The sequence below is a fragment of the Geotrypetes seraphini genome, chromosome 3 (assembly GCF_902459505.1).
Source record: "Geotrypetes seraphini chromosome 3, aGeoSer1.1, whole genome shotgun sequence".
Classification (NCBI taxonomy): domain Eukaryota; kingdom Metazoa; phylum Chordata; class Amphibia; order Gymnophiona; family Dermophiidae; genus Geotrypetes; species Geotrypetes seraphini.
The window spans coordinates 357,569,920-357,591,028 of record NC_047086.1 but is presented as its reverse complement, the minus strand read 5'-3'; the positions used below and the strand labels follow the sequence as shown (position 1 = coordinate 357,591,028).

Genomic DNA, 21,109 nt, shown 5'->3' with positions numbered 1-21,109 from the left:
ACTAGCATACTCCAAACTATCAACTTGCAGTTACTTCCTTGACAGCTGCCCTAATTGTTTACTGACAGATTCCCCTACCCACATCATTGACTGACTGATCAATCTTTTGAACAAACTACTCCATCATGGTCATCTACCATCTCAGATTAGCCACATTGCTCTCATTTCAATTCCCAACTACAGACCTATTGCTGGCCAAACTTCTAGAAACGCATGTCTGCAAGCAACTCTCTGCATACATTGAAAAACACTCCTCTCTACATCCTGCTCTGTACAGGTTTTGTTCAATGCATAACACAGAACTCCTTTTAATAACTTTAACCACCAAAATCAGAGAATCCTTATCCAAGGGACATCAAGCAAGTTCTACTGCAATTTGATATTTCTGTTGCCTTTGACTCGGTTGACCATAACCTCCTATTAACCAAACTCAAAGAGATTGGCACTGTGGGCACTGCCCTAAGTTTCCAACAGAATAGGCAGTATCTTGTTTAGAACAAGTGAGTATTCTCAAGAAGCTGGTGAGCTTTCTGTGGTTTCCCACAAGGATCCCCTCTGTTCCCCATGCTCTATAATCTTTTCATGAGCTCACTGGGCCCATTAAATTCAACAACAATGAATACCTGCTGTCATTTACAGATAACATTCTTCTCCTCATTCCAATCAACAGAAACTCTAATGATGCTTCTCGGAGAATATCGGTGGAATAGACAAAATTCACTCCTGGGCTCAAACTAAATACAGTAAAAACTAAAGTCCTATGGTTTTCATCATGCCTCTCATATAGTCCCCACAACAGTCGCATTATCCTCAGGAACCACACTGGACATCAATAAAACCTCTAAAGTACTTGGCACTGTACTTGATTCTACGCTCTCATTTGAACTCCAAATTAGAGAATGACACGGTGGCGGTTTACCCGCGGCCACCGCATTTTAGCCGCGGGTCACCCGCCGAAAACGGGGAAGAAAACTAGCAGTCGCTGCGGCGACGGGGACAAGGCCATTCACCGCCCGCGGGGCGGTGAATGGTCTTGTCCCCGCAGTGAGGCATGAAGGATCGCGCGGTCCCCGCAGCTCACACCCGCCTGCCCAATCGATTCTAGTGTTTAGCCAGCTCTCTCCCTTCTCCTCACCTTAGTTTGTAGATTTTCTTTTTCGGCGACCCGCACGCTATCAGAGAGCCGCTGCTGCTCAGTTTCGATCTTCTGCTCTGACGCAACCGGAAACAGGAAGTTGCAGCAGAGCAGAAGATTGAACACTGAGCAGCCGCGCGTGCGCGGCTCTTTGGGAAAGTGTGCAGGTCGCCGAAAAAGAAAACCTATAAACTAAGGTGAGGAGAAGGGAGAGAGCTGGCTAAACACTAGGATCGATTGGGCAGGCAGGTAGTGGCTGCAGGGACCGTGCGATCGCTAGTGTTCCCGGCTCAAATTGGAAGGAGGGAGTGAAAGGGAAAAGGATTCTGGGCCAAGGGGATGAAGTCGGAAAGAAAAACCCACAGCAGGAAAGAAAGGGAAGGACTGGCAGGTGAGCCAGATGCTAGAAGCAGGGGGGGGGGAAGAAAGAGGGAAAAAAGCTAGATGGGGTTGAAAAGAAGAGACACACTGGTATGGAAGAGGAAGATAGGGGAAATCTGGACACAGGAAGGTAACAGAAAGAGGGGAAATTATGTGCATGAGGCATAGGGACAGAGACATAAAGGGGACATGCCATGGGGATGGTATATGGACACAGGGGGGGCAATGACAGAAACATAGGGGAGATATTAGAAATGGAGAAAATAGGAGCACAGAAGCGAGATGGTTTGTGGGGATGGGACAGGGACCAAGCTTGCAGGCTCCAGTGGCTTGCACAAATTACATTTTAACGTGCCATGAAAATAAGAGGAAGGAAGGTAGATAGGCCACGCGAGAGGAGCTGAAGGGTAGTAGAAAGGAACAGATGGTAAAGGAGGGAGGGAAGGGTGGTGGTGGAAAGGAATAGAACAGACATTGAAGGAGGGTGGAGAGGAACAGACCCCCAAGGGAAATGTGGAAGACAGAGTGGGAAGAAGACAGATGCCAGACTATGCGGGAGCGGAGGGAAGAAGATGGGTGCTAGACCAATTGGGGGGGGGGGTTAAGGGAGAGGCACAGTAACAGCAAATGGAAGACGCAGAGAGAAGACACACAGTGGATGGAAGGAATTCAATGAGAAGATGTGGAAAGCAGAAACCAGACAACAAAGGTAGAAAAAAAAATTATATTTATTTATTTATTTTTTGCTTTAGGATAAAATAGTATATTAGTTGTGTTGATAAAAATTTATAAACAAAGCCCTGCCAGCTGAACATCTCTTTCTCTAGTTCAGCAGCAGGAACTTTGATTTATAAGAAAGGAATAAGCTAAATATTACAGTACTAAGGCTTATATGGATGCAGCGGGGACGGTGACGGGGCGGTGAATGGGATGGCAGTGGCGGTGACGGGGCGGTGAAAGGGATGGCGGTGACGGTGACGGGGCGGTGAAGGGAACGGCGGTGACGGGGCGGTGCAGAGGATGGTGGGCCGGTGACGGGGACAGATTTTTTCCCCGTGTCATTCTCTACTCCAAATCTCTAACCTATGGAAAAAAATCGTTCTATAGTATGAGACAATTAAGACTAATCGGACCCTTCTTCCATGAACAACAGTTTACAATACTGACTCAAACTCTTGTCTTATCTCAGTTAGACTACTGTAACTCTCTCTATGCAGGAATCAGCACTATTCTACTGTGCAAACTACAGGTGATACAAAGCACTGCAGTTAGACTTATTTTCAAATAAAAAAAAATTTGACTCCATCTCACCTTATTATAAAACATTACATTGGCTACCCACTACCACCGTATCACCTTCAAACTATCGTGTATTATGTACCAAATCCTATAAGCAAACTTGGCAGAACCATTTGTAAATATTTGTAACAATTCTCAGTCTTCTTTAACTAGAAAACAAACATTTCAACTGCTTATTCCATCACCCAAAGGGATTAAAATACAAATGCATATTCAACTCACTATTCACTTATCTCGACATCAAAGCTTGGAACAGCCTTCCAACTGACATCAGGACAGAACCGTACTACATGAGAGTCCAGAAAAAGCTTAAAACTCTCCTCTTCAAAAACACAAACTCTGTGGATGACTAGCATTGAAGTATCTTGCCCTGATCTCTCACAGCTATGCACTATTTACCAACCCCTGCTACAAATTGAACATTTTATATTCTTTTAATATTCCACATCCTTATCTCAATTGTAACTCATGACAAATGTAAATTGCTAAAATTGTAAGTTGTCTTGAACCATTCTAGGTATAGTGCAACTCTGAAAATCATAGATTAGATTATGTTCTTCAGTAATGTGTGTGCAAAATATTTCTTTTAGTTTGACTGTACAAAAGGTGAAAATTGTACAAAAGGTGAAAATTAGACGACAAACAGTTCTGTTATGGTGGGCTGTGTAGCATTCAAGTCAGATTGCTTATGGTATAGAACTTGTTCTCTCTAAGAGATGTCATAGACGGGAATACTGAAGGCAATAACTTTTTTAGACCACAATCGGTTTAGCCTCTGCTGAGGAATCTGGTGCTCAGTTTTGGACAGGAAATTAGATTACAAAGTTCAGATGAGTAATTGGTGGGTAGTAGTAAGATTTCACTGTGACAGAAAAGTGTAAATCATAGATGAACTGAACACTGATTCCCCCTTCCCCCTTGCTATGGCACAGCTGTGGAGAAAAATCAGCAGATGTGGGAAGAGATGAGAAAAGGAACAGAATATGGACAGACTTGTTGCCTTCGTGCAAAAATTGACATGAGTTCCAACAATGGCTGTATAAGGGATCCAACTTTGTATCGTTGTAAAAATCAGCCACACCCACGGACAGGAAGCAAATACAAGTAAGTTCACTGTGTTCATTCTCTTGGGTAATTTCTATTCATGGTGCTTTTCTTCCTTTTCCTCTAATTTCTTATGCAATTGCTCTGATACCTAAAGAGGGCATGGAAGTGATAGGTGAAGAAAATGGCACCTGATGATAGAGAGTGCCAGGAGAGGTGTTGACTAGATAAGGCAAGTACAAGCAGTGATTAGTGGTGAAAGTGTAAGGGGGCAGTGGACAAGAGTGTCTGTTGTTTACTCAAAAATCATGCTGAGATGAGGATGTGCACCATGAAGCTAATTGGTAGCACTTTTAAAACAATTTGAAGAAAGTATGTTTTCATTCAGTGTACTTATGCTTCAGGATGTGTTGATGGAAGATGTAAAAAAAGCCAGGTTCTGAAATAAAAAAGTTTTTAAAGTTGTTCCTGGAGGAAAATTCATTAAACCATTTAGTTATAGGCTTGAGAAAACTCTTGCTTACCTTTGGGTATGAACAGCAAAGAATGGATCTACCCCTTGGAATCCTACTTGATGCTTGTGTGCTAGATTAGCTACTGTCAGAAACAGGATGCTGGGTTTAATAGACCTTTGGTCAAAGCCCATAAGGCTCATCTTAGGTTTTTTTATGGTGGTGAGGTTGGTAGGGTCTAGGAGAGATGGGGGTGGGAGAAGAGATAGCTTGAAAAGTTGGATATCTACTGAGCAGCATTCTCTAGATTTTGAGAAGGTTCTTAAGAAAAATAGCAGCCGTGAATGGTAGGAATGGGGACAGAGGAGCGATGAGGTAATGACTGGGCCATTAAGAGGAAAAGCTGGCAGCAGATACAGATTTGGAGGGGATTGAAGGGAGTCTAAGTGGACTCTCAGGACTGACAGTAGAAGCATACCTCAAAGGACACAGGAGTGGCTGATGCTGGATGGAAGGGAGCAGACCAAGTAAGACAACAAACTGATACTGACGTAAGAGTTGTGGCTTGGATTATATTTTAACTATCTCCAAAGAATATGATTAGTGATTCTCTGCTTAGAATATATATTCAGTTTAATAGATTATATTAAAACATTCTAAGCTTCCAAAGCAATTCTTATTAATTTACGAGTCTTTGAGCCTCAGTCCAACCACTCTACCGCCTCAAAATGCTCTCATTGCGGTGAACTTTACATGATCATTTCCTCACTGGCTCATTTCTATTTAGTTTTTACTTATGGCTTTTCCCTGTTAATTTTAAAGTGCTTGTGCATTTTGCTATTGCTACTCCTTATTTATTTCATTTTTTCTAAAGTGCTTAGTGCTTACTCAGTTCATTCGTTTCATAAATATATTATAAAGGTATAAAATATATCCAAAAAACTTAGCTGTATATTTTACTCCTTCAGTCTTCTTCTTTATAAGCTTTAATTGATTCTGCTTGGGAGGGTTAGACCCGACATGTTTCGCCTACCGCTGTTTCAAGGGTCCTCCCTAATAAGACAGAAGGTTATAAACATTCATTTCTTAACTTCAAAAATGTAAGCCTAAACCCCTATATCTATTTTAAATTCTTAATCTTTAGAGTATAAGATCAAATTACCATAACCCTCATGGTAATCCACCTCTTCCAAATTTTCGATCAAAAAATGGCTGCGGCTTCTCTCAGCCTATTTAAATGACAATCTTTCCCCGCCTCCTACTTCCCATTGGGCGGAACATCAATGAACCCCATTCAACTTCCGCATTCAAGCCCCCTGGTTCTACCATCCTTAGACGGTAAATCCATCTATGCTTTTTAAAATTTAACGTTCTTTCAATATTTCCTCACACCCACCCTTCACTTACTTGTTCAATCACCCGCCATCTAATAGCTTCTATTGGATGTTTTTTCTGCATCCAGTGAGACACCATCGGGGCTTGTTCATTTTCAGTCATAATCCGAAATTTATGTTCATTCAATCTCGTTTTCACTGTTCTGCTTGTTCTACCAATATACACTAGATCACAAGGGCACAGAATGGCATAAACCACATCTTTGCTATTACAGTCTGTATTTGTCTTAGAGTATATTGTGAAATTTTTCTTTGGAACAGTCCATTCAGTGCCCTCTATCGTTTTACTACACCACTGACATCATCCGCATTTGCCCTGGCTACCTGTTGATATAACAGTACTACCTGAAAATTTAACCTCTGCCCTATAGTTTTACCTCGGTTAAATGCTATAAGAGGAAATTGTTGCAAAACAGGATGAAGTTGCATAATATGCCAGTTATCTTTTATAATCGTAACCAACCTCATTGCTGCTGGAGAATATGGTAACACACAGGTTAGCCGTCCTGATGTTTCTGATGTATTTTCAAGTTTCAAGTTTTATTATTATTTGATGAATCGCCTATACAAACATTCTAAGCGATGAACAATTTTAAAAAACAACAATTTAGAGGACAAACAATTTTAAAACACAAGTAAAAAGTTAATGTACTTATAGCACATTACAAATTTCTTCATACATGTGACTTAAGGACAGACATGATATAGGAGGAAAAGAGGGATAAAGTTACAATTCTCTCTGGTAGAAAAACATAAAAGAGGAAAGAACAAGGGGAAGGGAAAAAATTAAATTCTGCATTAAATAACAGGTCTCGTAGTTTAATTTATAAAAGCATCATTAAATAAAAAAGTTTTTAGAAGTTTTTTAAAAGAGATAAGATCTTTTTCTTTTCTGATGTAAAGTGGCAATGAATTCCACATTTGTGGAGCTGTAACAGAAAACATGTTGTTTCTTCTTGTGCCCACAATTTTTAAGGAAGGGACAGTTAATAAGTCTATTAATGATGATCAAAGAGAATGAGGGGCATAATAAGGAATGATCATTCTAGATATGAATTGAGGTTCATTTTCTTTTTCTAACAGAAGTAACTCTCTTTGAACAAATCTGGCTCTTAAAAAAGCCTGTCTTACTGATTTTTAGGGTATCCTCTAGAGAGAAAACGTTGTTCTAATTCTTTTGCTTTAAACTCTACTAGATCCGAACAGATCCGACGTACTCTTAAAAATTGGCTAATGGGTAAATTATATTTTAGTTTTTGAGGATGGAAACTAGCAAAATAAAGAAAGGTGTTACGTGCCATGGGTTTCCGATATAAAGAAGTATGACATTTACCCTCCTCTATAGTGATCAAAAGATCTAAAAATTCAATCTGATTTTGATGGCAGGTCATAGTAAAATGCATTTGTTTATCCATAGAATTCAAATACTCTACAAAATTTCCCAATTCCTCCTGGGTATCCTGCCAAATAAACAGGATATCATCCAGGAACCGGATCCAAGTCATAATTTTAGAGAAAAAAACTGATTTATAGACAAAGATCTTCAAATTTAGCTAAATAAAGAGTGGCCACTGAGGGCACCAAGGTTGCCCCCATTGCCACCCCTTGTATTTGTTTATAAAAAGTCTCATGATATTGAAAATAATTTTCTTGGATCACCCATTTTGCTAATTTTACTGTATAAGGAATTCAGTGGAAATTCTTTGGGGTTTGGTGCGTCGCTGAAAAGTTTCATAGATAATTTCTAAGGCCTGAGCTTGAGGAATCTGAGTGTAGAGGGAAGTAATATCTAATGTAACTAGCCATGACCCCTCTGGAATATTATTCAACTCTGTTAAAATCCTAAGACAGTGAGATGTATCTTTAACAAAGGATCTAACTTTCATGGCTTTTTCCCTCAAAAAAAAATCACAAAATTTCGACAGGGGTTCAAGAATCGACTGTCTAGTATTCACAATTGGGCATCCTGATGGTTTAATAGTTGTCTTATGAATTTTTGGAAGGAAATTTATCTTTGGAATTCTTGGAAATCTTTCTATAAGAAATTGATTTTCTTTTATAATTAACTTTCCCTACTTATAATATTGTGTCACCCATTCTATTATTTCATTCATGATCCTATCAGTAGGATCTCGGTCCAATTTTTCATATGCTTGTGTATCTTGCAATTGCCGTTCAGCTTCTTGGTCATAGTCTCTTTTATCCATCAGGACTGTAGCACCACCTTTGTATGCTCTTAGGATTATAATATTTTCATTAGAAATTAATTGCTGGAGACCCATAGATTCTGCTCTAGTTATATTCCTTATTGGCTGGAGTTTCCATTCTAATTCCATTTGTGTTAGAGCTGTCACCACCAAATCCTGAAAAGTGGATATGATAGGGTCCTCTTAAGTGCTAAGTTTATGTAGCTGCACAAGGAGCTAAATGTGAAGAGGGAGGGGCAAGCAATAAAAGTGAAACATTTTGAGCAGAATACTCCACAAATCTTAGGATCTTTATATGTATAGCCTGAAGTTTATCACATTATTCTGTCCTTGGAGGAGAATGGCAGCAGGCCATAAAAGAGATCCAGTTTCAGAATATTTTAATGAAGTTCCTTGACATAAGGGTAAAACAGGCATGTGTGCGAAATGCAAGGCCTGGTGGCCCAATTGAAACAACATCATGAAAAGTGCTTTGATGAAGATGACAAAAGAAGTATATTTGAAAAGGCATTATCTTTGGGTTGGTAAATGTTTTGATTTCATCATATTTCTTAAAGACTACCTTGAGGAATTATCATATTTGAGCAAAAATTTATTTGTTCTTATTACTGCATGTTACTGTCATTTTGATATAGTTATGAAGAAATAGAGTTGAAACAAGCAAATCCTTTTTTGGGGCAGTACTGAGTGACAGTGAATACAATGAGAAAAACACAATTTAAATCAAGTCTTTCTGACTAGTGATTTAAATCAAATCTACCCTGCAGTGAATTTAAATATTTTTTTTCTTTTCTAGGATATATCCCACATATGACTTTGCCTGCCCTATTGTTGATAGTATTGAGGGTGTAACCCATGCTTTGAGAACAACAGAGTACCATGATCGTGATGAACAGTTTTACTGGATCATTGAAGCACTGGGGATTAGGAAGCCATACATCTGGGAATATAGCCGGCTGAATCTGAACAACACTGTGCTCTCCAAGAGAAAGCTCACCTGGTTTGTCAATGAAGGACTAGTGGATGGATGGTACGTTTGACACTGTGTGTACAAGAACTTGTAATTGGTAGACTGATATTTGAGATTGATTGGATTCAGGATTTATGCCAGATAATCCCAGATTGAGTCCTAAATGACAGCACTCCAAATATTAATGTATTCTGGATGTCTGTGTAAAATAATAGAGGTACAGCTTTGATTGCTTTACATCCCAAACACTCTCAACAAAGCATTTGATTTTATGTGTTCCTGCCAGGGATGATCCCAGATTTCCGACTGTGCGTGGCGTACTGAGAAGAGGAATGACTGTGGAAGGACTGAAACAGTTCATTGCTGCACAGGTTGGTTTTCTTTCTTGCACTTGGTGTGTGCTTCTGTATGTTAAGGCCCTTGTTAGTGGACTGGCCACCTTCCCTTATTTGTTGTGAATATAAAATTACTAAATGGAAGAAATAAAAATTAAAAGGGCTTCTATACTTTAGTGTCCCTCCAGACCGGCACAGAACAGATGGGTTTTTGCTCCTCTGCCAGCAGGTGGAGACAGAGACATTGACTTTTGGCTATAGTACAAGTGGGCTGTGCAGTCCCATCTACAATCAGACTGTTCTCAGTCTCCAGCAAGTGGAGGTGGCAAGCCTGTGCAGCCTTTCCTTTGGTTAGTTAGGGCCTGTTGGATTTGATTAGTGGCCTTTTTTTGCCTGTGTTGTGGGTGCCACACTGGACTTATCGAGTCCCTCCCCCTATTTGCCCCCTCCTCCTCCAACTTTTTTTCTTAGAGGTGCCTCAGCTGTAAGCCTTGCCACAGTTTCATGCATGGCATATAGCTTTTAGAGCCTTTGGGGTCTGCTCATTTGTTAAAGCTGCACTGAAAAAAACCCCATCCTGAGGCAGTGTGGGTCTGAAGGGAAGCTTTTAATTAGCTTTAATTGAAGTTTATTGTTAACTGGTAGTTTGGTTTTCTTTTGTACCAGTTCGCAATGAGCACTTTAAAAAGAAAAAAAGCGCTCATTGGGTGCCCAATGAATGGTGAACGTGGCTGGCATGTGCACGAAGTGCACTGGCCGCTGCGATGGGGAATCCTCATCGGTCTGGGTGCCGGTGAGCAAGGTTCCCCTTGCGTGTGCATCGCTCGTCCCCCATGTGGGCAGTAGGGGAAGCCCGGGCTTCCCCACTGCCTACAGCCATTTCCTCATCCGCTGGGTCTGTTCAAGCCTCTTTGCTGTTACAGGCCTCAGGGGAGGGGGGATTTTTTTCAGCTGGCTTTTCATCTGTTTTGGTGGGAAGCTCCACCATTTTGTTTGTGGCCTTGGATAACCTCCCTCACGTTTTAGAGAGACAGGAACAGGTCAAAAGTGTTTCTCCTGCTGCTGCAGTGAGTTCTTCTTTGCTGCTGGGAGGGGGTGGTGGTTTGCCCCTGATTTTGTTTTAGTTATTATGTGTGTGGCCAGAACAGGATGGGAGGGGGGTGTGTGTTTGTGTGGCCAAAACAGGATTGGGGGGGGAGGTGGTGTGTGTATGTATGTGTGTGTGGCCAAAATAGGATGGGTATGTGTGTGTGGCAAAAACAGGATGGGGAGGTGCTTTCAAGGCTTCTCTTGATCAGTTGTGAACATGGAATGGGATAAGATCTGGTCATTTAACAAAAAGGTACAAAATTATTTTATAGCTAATCATGTGACCTCTTTATAAAATGTTGAGTTCCTAGCATCTGTGTGCGTGCTCATCTTCAGAAAATAATGATTACAGGATATTTTACAATTCAGCATAAAAATTATTATAAACACAAGGAAATTCAACCATCTCACCCCACTTCTTAAAAATACACATTGGTTACTACAAAATAGTCCTTCTAACTTTAAAATTCAACAATCCAAACTTCCTGCATTCTTAGATAACTTTTAATCCCACACACAATCCCAAAGTCACTTAGATCTAAGAGCCAACATCTCTTATCTATTCTGTTCTTAAAAATCATAAACACGAGGCGGGCTGAAATCTTCTCGATTACTGCTCTCTAGTTATGGAACTATTTACTGATCTACCTTGAGAGGAAACTAAATTAGAGAAATTCAAAGGTTCGCTCAAAAGTTTTCTCTATATAGATGCTTTTGAAAAATAGTGAGTTTATCCCATAAGACCTTTGCTTCTTTTTCACATTCATTGCTCAGCTACATTTAGTTAAAACCCATTTCTTTAGGCAATTCTTAATTCCCTCCCTAATGTTTTCCCTTTCTGTGTGCTTTGCTTGATAAATTGTAGTTCTAACTTTTTTCCTCACCCTCAAGTATGTCTAGGTGTGTGTCTGTCATTTAAATATTTTAAATGTATATTTTATATTGTAAATCGCTTTGAAATTTTTTTATATAAGCGTTTTATCAAATTTTAAATAAAACTTGAAACTTGTAGCCAGAACAGGATGGGGGGTGTGTGGCCAGATTAGGATGGGGGAATGTGTGTAGCCAAAACAGGATGGGGGGGATATGTGTGTTTGTAGCCAGAATAGGATTGGGGTACAAGGTGTTGGTTGCAAGAAACTAGTCATAGTTAAATGTGTTTTCCCTTAAGTTGATTTTCTGTAGAGATTCTTGATTGCACTTTGAAATGTACCCAGTTATGTGGTTGCTGTTTGAAGAAGAACTAGGGAAGAGACAGTAATATGCATTATAAAAACAGAATGGGTTTTTTCCTTGTTAATTGACTGTCATAGGTTCATCCTGTACCCAGCATGATGGCATGAGTCAGGTCTAAACACAGTAAAATGTGCTAAAGAATTCTTAAGTTCACAATAAGGTTTTCCACAGTATACAGTCATGGCATTTTGTTAATTTCTATTACTATCTCCATTGAAGAGCACCGGCTATCATGCAGTAGTACAGTTGGGACAGCCTTTAGAGTTTTGTGTTCAAGTTCTTTATTCATCTGTGGCTGTCTTCATTTTGCTTTCAGGGCTCCTCTCGATCAGTTGTGAACATGGAATGGGATAAGATCTGGTCATTTAACAAAAAGGTACAAGATTATTATATAGCTAATCATGTGACCTCCTTATAAAATGTTGAGTTCCTGCCATCCGTGGGAGTGCTCATCTTCAGAAAATAATGATTACAGAATATTTTACAATTCAGCATATTTTCAGGAAATGGAATGCCCCTCTAACTGTAATCCTGTGATTAATTTATTTTTGACCTGCTAAATCCATACTGAGTGTACTTTTGGTTCAGGTGAAAGGATACTGAATCTGACATAAAAACTCTACGTTTCATTTTTCTGCTTCCAAGCTGCGAGCTATCTGTAAGAAGGTACTACCTAATACTTTTTAAAATGTTTCTTTCTTTCTTGGCTTAGCTCAGTCCTGCAAGCCCACATGTGGAGCGCAACTCATCATTTTGCAGCTTTGTAGCACAATCACATTCCCTTTTAATACCAGTGTTTGTGGAAATCCATTTTAAAATGCATTATTCCTGTGGTTAAAATTGGGCCAGCTGCCCTTCTACCCAATCGTCTAGTAGCCTAAAGCAGCAGTACTAGCCACTTGACTTTTGGGAATTTTTAAATGTAAACTTTCTCTTCGTGTTTGGTTGGTTATAGGTGGGAGTGCTTATTTCATCTCTTAAATTATTCTTTTGTGGAATAAGTGGTAGTAATGTTTTTATAATGGTGATACTCTTTATTCTTAAGGAAGGTAATTTAATATGGGAGTTTCTAGTTTTAGTTTGAAATCTGTTTTATTAACCACCCCATAGCACAGTGCTGAAACCAAAGATATGACTTCAACAGCATAAATGCAACAGAGTACAATCCATAAACCATTCCTCAAATCAGTCCAAGGGAGTTCTAGTTTAAAAAAGACAAGTAGACACTTACACCATACATAAACCCTATATAACGCGACTCGGTATAATGTGCGACTGGTTACAACGCAGTCAAGGGGTGGACCCCTTTTTTATTTATTATTCTTTGGATCCCTATATAACACAGATTCATTTATAAAGCGGTCAAATATCTTGGACCCCAATATCAGCATTATATGAGAGTCTATGGTATATTTATGTGCTATTTAATAATGGCTTATAAGCATCATGGTGCTTATTTTCAGAGCACATATCCTTAGAGTTCCATAGTAACATGTAACTTTTCAATTCTGTGTGTTTTGAAAATGAGCCTCCATGTGTCTTTACAAAATACAGAAGCAGCAGAAATTGTGCCTAGATTTGCGTGAAACTGTTAACTCTGTTGCAAAGACATAGGATTCTGTACTGAAGATGTTATCCTCCTATAGTTGTGAGCTTTGCAGAAGCTCCTCCACTTCATCAGTGGAGAATGTTTTTAGAAGGAAAAACTGAAGAGGGAGCTAAACTGAGAAGGTGTGTTCTGATCTGCTCTGCATTCTTTTCATTATTTTTGGGTATTTTTGGCTTCGATTTTTGAAGGTCCCCTTTTTGGGCTTACTCCTCCGGGGAAAGGATGCGAGGGCAGGCTGCTGCTTGCAGGTCAGTCTCTTTAAGTACCTGTGGAGCCATCCTGCTTTGTGGTCCATCAAGGGCTCGGGGTCCATTCCCCTGAGAGCTTGCTCACCTGCTGATTTATCAGAGGCTTCAGCGCAGGCTGTGGGGCACCTCTGTAACAAACCTCTGAGAAACCAGCCTTGTATAATCTCACCCCAACGCTCTGTGTGGATTTCCTGGGGAGGGGGAGGGTCTTCAGTCAGGGTCCTTTTGGTTGGCAGCCAGAAAATTTCCAGTGGCAGATCCGTTCCCAGCAGTTTCTGAGGCAGACATTCTTTCCCTGCAGGCAGGCTGCTGCAAGCTGGCAAACAGGCACCAGAAGCCATAGTGAATGCTTCCATTATTCTGGGGAGGGAGGAGGGAGGGGTGTCTGAAAAAGGTAAATTTGAGGGGTTTTAGGGTTAACGTTAGGTTTCCCCACCTCCAAAACACCTTTTTGATGTTTTTTTGTTTTTTATGAAAGCTGCCTTGGGCAATTTTTGGGCCAATTTTACTTGCGGCAGTCATCTTGGATTTTTATTGATCATTTTTACAAACATTTTTCTGGCCCCAAACCCCTTGTTTTGTTCAGACATCTTCTACAAAAGATTCCCCAGACCAATCTGCCCTGTTTCATGCCTTTTTTTTGTACAGCTTTGTCAACAGACGAGCAGCCGTGTTCCGCAGGGTGTGGGAAGAAGGGGCTTATGGGCAAGATTTATAAACTTTTCAACCCCTTGGTACTTTTTTGTACTTTTTTAAGGCATTATTAAGGCATTTTATTTTTTTTAAATAAAAGGAAGAATATCAGTGACAGTCCTTCACTAGGTCAGTCCAGATGAGTGGTTATGTTCAGCAGGTGAATCCAGAAAATAAATGTTGGTATGTCTTCCCCTATATAAGGCAAAATGCATCTGGGTCATCTTCAGTTTTTCTCTCTTAGAGCATGCTCCCAGGTCCAGTTGGAGAGTCGTATGTGTGGTTGATTGACTGTTGAGAATATTCCTGGTTCCCATAGTTGTCTGCCACTGGTATTTTTTCCTGTCTCTCTCCTCTTTCAACAAACTCGGCCTCATCAGTTTTAAAGAGGAAGAGGAAAATTGAGGCCTCTGAGGAGGGGTGGTGATAGTACTTTGCAGTCTTAGAGAGTGGTATGTACCAGCAGCTATGGAAGTGGCCTAGTATAATGAGATGATGTTTTATAGTTTCCAGCCAATTCACAGATATCTTTGTCTTGTCCTTGCCAAGCTCTGCCAAGAGAGCAATAGTGGAGGAAGTACTGGAAAGGCTGCTGTTCTGGGAAGGTAGTGTTTACCATGTCAGAGGAAGGGGACAAGTGGGGCAAAGGCGTTATCTAGCCTATTTTATGTTCTGAAGAGAGAATTATCTTTGTTCCATTCTCAACTTGAAGAGCTTGCATTTGACGCTTTGTGTTCTGCATTTTGAATAACTATGAGTTTGGTAATTGTGGCAATGTGGAGAGAGTTTTTTGAATTACTTCTATTTCAAAGTAGCAAACCCACATATTCTAATTTTTAGGGAGCTCCAGATGAACTTGAGGTTCTTTGTGCTTGGCATAGTTATTATTTTCAAGCAATGCCTTTCAGCTTAGCAATGATTCCTTATACTTTCTTGAAAGTGATGTTTGGCATTATATAGCACTGCACAAAGACTGCATCAAGCGCCATTTTCAATTTAGAAAAGAAATCTGCGAATTAAGCTGCCCATAATCTACCACGACCCCTGAAGAAGCCGAAAGATCGGCGAAACGGGTCCCGTTGGGCAAAGACAACGCTTTAAGATAAGTGCTGTCTTTAATCTTAAAGTTCACACTAGAATTTTTCAGTTATGCACTAGATTTTGCACTTTATATAAAAGCAGAACCCGATGAAAGATATCCCCTAACCTGTTTAAGCTGTTTAAAAGCCTTCGTTGATGAAGAACAGCACAGGTGTCTGAGGGCACTGCTATAAGTTATTACTAATACTCTATGCTCACAAGTCTTATCTTTTGATTATATAGCACTGCACAAAGACTGCATCCTGGCTTTCTCATTGCTGGGTCACTTGCTCCCAGTGGGAAGGGCAAACAGCTGCTACTTAGGTGGTTTGGGTATTGTACAGCTTTGTCGGTAATATCTTGGGGCTGACGTTAAGTCTTACAAGATGTTCTTGCCTGAGAAAAGAAGTGTTCAAAACTTCAGTATCATAAGGTATCTTCTAGCAATGAGTTCTCATGCACTAAATTCAATGACACTGGCAATTGATTTTATTCTGTGGTCATGGGTACATAGGTGACTGCCTCAGAAGTCCTTTTTCAGGACTGACCAGCACAGAGCCAGAGTTTCACAAACAAGCTTCCTAGACTTTGGAGACCAGACTCAACTTAGCTTGTGTGGATCTGGATATGCCGAGCTGGATCATGAGGTAGCCACGTACCAGGCTGCTGTTTAGATCAGCTCATGTTGCAAGGCTTGAAATATTAACACTGACTTTTTGAGCAGACATTTTGATCCACGGTTGTGTGAAGTTGTCAGTGCTCAGTGGAGCATTGTGGACATGCACCTGATGGCACTGAAGAGGAATGTGAAGGTATCTCAGTCTTGCAGTCAAGAAAGAGTGTCTGAGACTTGTAATTTTGTTGGCTTGGGATTGGCTCAGGTGTCTATGGAGGGGTCTTGGTTAGACTTTAGATAGGAGTGGGTCTAAGGCTTCTGCAGGTTTTTCTGGTACAGGGGCTTGTTGATGGACACATTGTCTTATCTTTGTCTTGCAGCTTGACCCTTGAGAGGTCTCATTGAGATGCAAGGATTATTCATTTAATGTTATTTCCACTCTCATGCAGGTTTAGAGCAGATCCACTTAATTTGTTGTATTTAAGAGTCTGGTGGTGAATGTTTGATGCCTGGAAATCTCTCCATTTTGAGCCTCCATTCTCTCATTTTGTCCTTTTTGCAGGATGCTTTTAAGGAGGGTTTAATCTTAAGTATACTGATAAGTATAAGTGATGACACTGAGGACTGCCTGAAGGCGCCCCCTTTTGTCATTATATGCCAATCTGTCGTGTTTTCTGAAAGCGAGTACTGCACCTTCTTCCTCCAGTACAAATGGTGGTCTTGATCTGGAATTTTGTTTTAGTTCTCAACACACTGTTTTTTTCTTGAACAACCTGGATGAACTTCTTCAAAGGACCTAATTCTCATGATCGTGTTCCTGGTGTCCATTTTTGATAAGAGAAATTGTGATCACCTAGATTTTTTTTTCCTGTAGCAAGTCCTCTTTTCTTTACACTAAAAGAGGAGTTTGCCATTCGTCCTTTCTGTCTTAGAGGTTCTAAACCCAGTCCTCAGGACACACCTAGTCAGTCAGTCCACAATAAATATGAATGAGAGAAGTTTGCATACACTGCTTCTGTTGTATGCAAATCTATCTTTTGCATATTCATTTTGGTTGCCTTGGCCTAAGATGACATGGGTGGTGGTACTACTTTCCTTGAGGAAGAATCCCTGTGCAGAAGATTTTCATATTCTTCTCTGCTTGAAAGCATATGAGGCCAGCTCTGCATAATCTGTGTACAATCTGCATATAATCTGTGTATAAGTGGGTTCAGAAATATGATATCCTGTTTTCTTATTTGAGGATTGAAAACAGTTGAGGCTGCATCTAAATCAACTATAGCACTTTTGCTCAAGGAAGTGGTCTCCTTGGTTTGTATACTCAGTGTGTTGTTTCCAGAGAGCCAAGGGCTTAATTTATCAAGGGACATGGCAGCTTCATGGGTGGATTTTTAGATGGTATCTTCCTGCAGGATAGTGAAGTGGTCTGTTGGGACTCGCGAGAACTGACTTCAGCCATTCTGAAAGCGAGGCGGATCCAGGCAGCAGCGCAGACAGCACATTCCTGCTGGCCCATACACCGCTGCACCACCAGGCTTAAGGGGCGCTTAAAAAGGTACTGTGGGGCAGGAGGTGTTTTAAAAGGAAGGGCGGGTGGGGGAGTTTTAAAAGGAAGAGCCGGTGGGTGGGTGGGTGGGGGTGTTTTAAAAAGTAGTACCTTGGGGGGAGGGGGAGGAAAAAATTATTAGTCGGCTGGAATGGATCCCTCCTGTCCCAGCCTACCACTAGACCACCAGAGGTGAGGGTTACAGGTGGTAGGTTACAGGTCAGGAAAGGGGGGATGGGGTGCAGAGCCTGGCAAGGAGGGGGGGGAAAGGGTGCAGAGCCTGGCAGGGAGTGAGGGAGGCTGGGTACACAATTTGTTTTAGAATGTTTTTTTCTTGTTTTCCTCCTCTAAATCTGGGGTGCATCTTATGGAGCGAAAAATACGGTAGTCCAGTAGGACATGAGGAAAAAATTTAGCACATGGACAAAATATTTCCTTTTGAGTACCCCATTATTGTGTGGTATGCCATCTGTGACTTAAACAAGAATTTCTTCTTTTCGTTAAAATTAATTAATTCTGTTAAAATTTATAATCTGCCACTCAAGGAGAAAAATTCCTGTGGCAGAGCATAATAAAAACATAAAAACATGTGAAAAATCCACCATTAAAACATCTAACATCCAAATAAAATAGAACACAAAACAAGCCAAAAGCAAATATAAAATAACAAAACTTACCTTGGCCTGAAAGCATTTATTTGATTATTCACTCATCAAAACAAAGTAAGGTACAATAAACCACAAAGTGTAAACAACCAAATCAGACAATAAAAGTTCACACTTCTCCCACCATACAGTTTTAAACTATACCACCAACTCATTAGACACCTAACCCTCTCTTACCCCTACTCCACTAGAACTCTAGTTGGTCATATCAAATTAAAAGCCCGTCTAAGCATGAAGAAAAGTTGGTGGTTTAATGCCAATTCACTTTTTATTTGTGCTGGTACTGCTGCTTTAAAAGAGAAATGATCACTTATCTATAAGCTCTAGTAAAAGTACTTTTTTATTTATATGGTGCAGAAGACTTTGTGTCTCCCAGTATTCCCCTACCCAAAAAGAACCTGGTGTGTTGCCTTGTGCACTAGTTTCTCGCTGCACTGGCTGTGCATGTTTACCTGTCTGCATTTGAAGCTTGGACTAGGAATAGTGCATCTTGACATGGTTTTCTTGCTTATTTACAGTAGGTGTTTGTAGCTAAAGGGGACTCTCCAGAATGCCATTTATAAAGTCTGTGGTGATCTTTAGTTCAGGTTCCTGCTTGTACGTGCAAACACCTTGGCTTGGAACTTCCCATTTAAGTTGTCTGCTTGTGTGGCATGCACATTTTGTGTGCACCTAATCGTATACTAAGTGTGTGCACTAGGAATTAACCACTTCTTTATGTCGCTGCAGTAATAAGAAATTATGTCTTTAAAATGCTGGAAATGCATCATTGGTTTTGCAAATGGGGAATACATTAAGGAGTTTCTCTTCCAAGAGGAGTCCTGCTGAAATTTCTTTTCAAACGTGTAAACTCACAACTTTATAACTTTATTGTAGACGATAAGACATCTGGGAGCAGATGTGATCTGATAGAGAGAATGATGAGAGCTAGTTCTGAAAAAATGCCGAGATGCAAATTCTTTCTGTTGCTTTTTTGTCCTTGTGCCTCAGTTTATACAACTTGATTGGGTACCAGATCTTTGTTGCCAGACCATCCAGCCATACATGATTCTGAAAAATGAATTCTGATTTCTTAGGCCAGTGTTCTTCAACTGCTAGTCCTCAAAAATTTCCTGCCGGTGCGTGCAGGGCCGGTGAGATCAGTTTGGCCCGATGAGCTCCGTTTTGCTTCCCAGCCTTCAAAAGTGGCTTCCTCCCCTCCCCGCAGCTCTCAGTACTTGCCTGCAGCAGCACCAGTAGCGTTAGCACAGTGATTCACTTACGCAGCTTTGGGACTTTTGCTGCGTTGCGGCACATCTCTGTTGATTCAACTTCCTCTTTCCTCAGGGGCGGATGCGACCCATCAAAGGGCCCAAGGCTGCCTAAGTGAATCACTGTGCTGACGCTACTGGTGCTGCTGCAGGCAAGTACTGAGAGCTGCTGGAAGGGGAGGAAGCCACTGTTGGAGGCTGGGAAGCAAAACGTCAGAGCTGCAGGCAAGTACTAAGAGTTGAGGGGAGGAAGCCATTCACTGTTGGAGGCTGGGAAGCTGCTGGACAAAGGAAAATAAAGGGAGAGCTGCTACTGGACCTGAAGGGAGGGAGAAGGAGAGTTGCTGGTGGGAGAGGAGGAAGCCACTGTTGGAGGCTTAGAAGCTGCTGAACAAAGGAGAATAAGGGAGAGCTGCTACTAGACCTGGAGGGAGGGAGAAGGAGAGATGCTGCTGGACTGTGGGGAGGGCAGTGGAGAAGGGGGCAGAGAGAGTGAATTGGTTGGCAGGGGGCAGTGGACTCAGTGAGGGAGAGATGCTAACAGGGGGAGAGCAAGGAAGGGATTCAAGCCATAGGGTGAGGGTCCTGGGCTCCGGGCAGAAAAGAATAGATGATACCCAGAGAAGAGATGCTGTGCATGGAGAACAGGGACAGACAGAGGGGGAATGCTGGATGGAGAAGGGATGGGGACACAGAAGGGCAATACTGATCACATGGGTACAAAGGGGCAAGGACACAGAGGGTAGGTGCTAGACAAGATAGATAGAGATGCAGAGGGAAGATATACATTGGAATGATGTGTAGGAAATTAAATAATGTCAATTACTATACATTTAAATTGAGAATGTCAATTACTATACATTTAAATTGAGAATGTCTGGGCTCCTTGAGAAGGAGCCCAGACAGCATTAGCAGCAGCAAAAATCTTTTTTTTCTCTCTCATTACTCTCTTCTCTCTCTACCCTTTCAGCTAGCTGCACGCCGGACACCACTCATACACACCGAGGAACCAAAGGAGCAGGGAAAAAGAAATGGAGGCTGCAGGAACCCAGCGGAGCTACCCAGTGTACTGCATCGAGTGTCATATGTATGACTACCTCCCCTCCGGGAGGCAGGCGTACATATGCGGTCGATGTCAGGAACTGGATAGCCTGAGGAAGGAGGTCGGGAGACTGCAGGCCAGGGTCCAGGAGCTGGAAGGACTGTGCACCTTAGAGGAACCGTGCTGGACCACCGGAGAGAGTCACGTCACGGAGCAAGTAAGAGAGCTCGAGAAATTCATCGAGGAGGCCTGCAGGATGGTGGCGGCTCAGGACAAACAGCACATCGGAGTGGAACCAACAATTGGACAGAATCCACCAGACGCCATGAGAGTAGGACCTTGCGGAGGAGCTGGACAGACAGAGGAGATAGTGACCCAACAGAACCCAGAGGAAAATCTAGCGGATCGCGACACGGACCTGAGACCAGAGAGACAACCAAGGAAGGGGAAGTCTGCAATTGTAGTGGGAGACTCAATCCTGAGAGAAGTGGACAGTCACATAGCAGGAGGGAGAGAGGACTGACTAGTGACATGTCTCCCGGGGGCGAGAACGAAGGACGTCATTGACAGAATAGAGAGAATCCTGGACGGAGCTGAAACAGAGGAGACAGCGGTGATAATCCAAGTTGGAACCAACGACATCAGCAGGAGGAGCTACAACAGGACTACACTAACTGAGCAGTTCAGGATCCTGGGGAGGAAACTGAAGCTGAGGACAAGGAGGATAGCCTTCTCAGAGATCCTGCCAGTACCGAGGGCAGATGCTAAGAGACAGACCGAGCTGCAAGCAGTAAACGGTTGGCTGAGGAGATGGTGCG

At 41.6% G+C, this 21,109-nt stretch overlaps 1 protein-coding gene across 2 annotated transcripts in view; it reads left to right on the top strand.

Annotated features, from left to right (window-relative positions):
* Positions 1-21,109, top strand: part of EPRS1 (glutamyl-prolyl-tRNA synthetase 1) — a 206,048-nt gene that overhangs the window by 58,957 nt on the left and 125,982 nt on the right. For both annotated transcript variants that reach the window (XM_033937456.1, XM_033937457.1), the window contains exons 9-12: positions 3,748-3,919; positions 8,709-8,942; positions 9,169-9,253; positions 11,859-11,918. In XM_033937456.1, the coding sequence (XP_033793347.1) occupies positions 3,748-3,919; positions 8,709-8,942; positions 9,169-9,253; positions 11,859-11,918 (551 nt within the window). The remainder of the gene's footprint in view (positions 1-3,747; positions 3,920-8,708; positions 8,943-9,168; positions 9,254-11,858; positions 11,919-21,109) is intronic.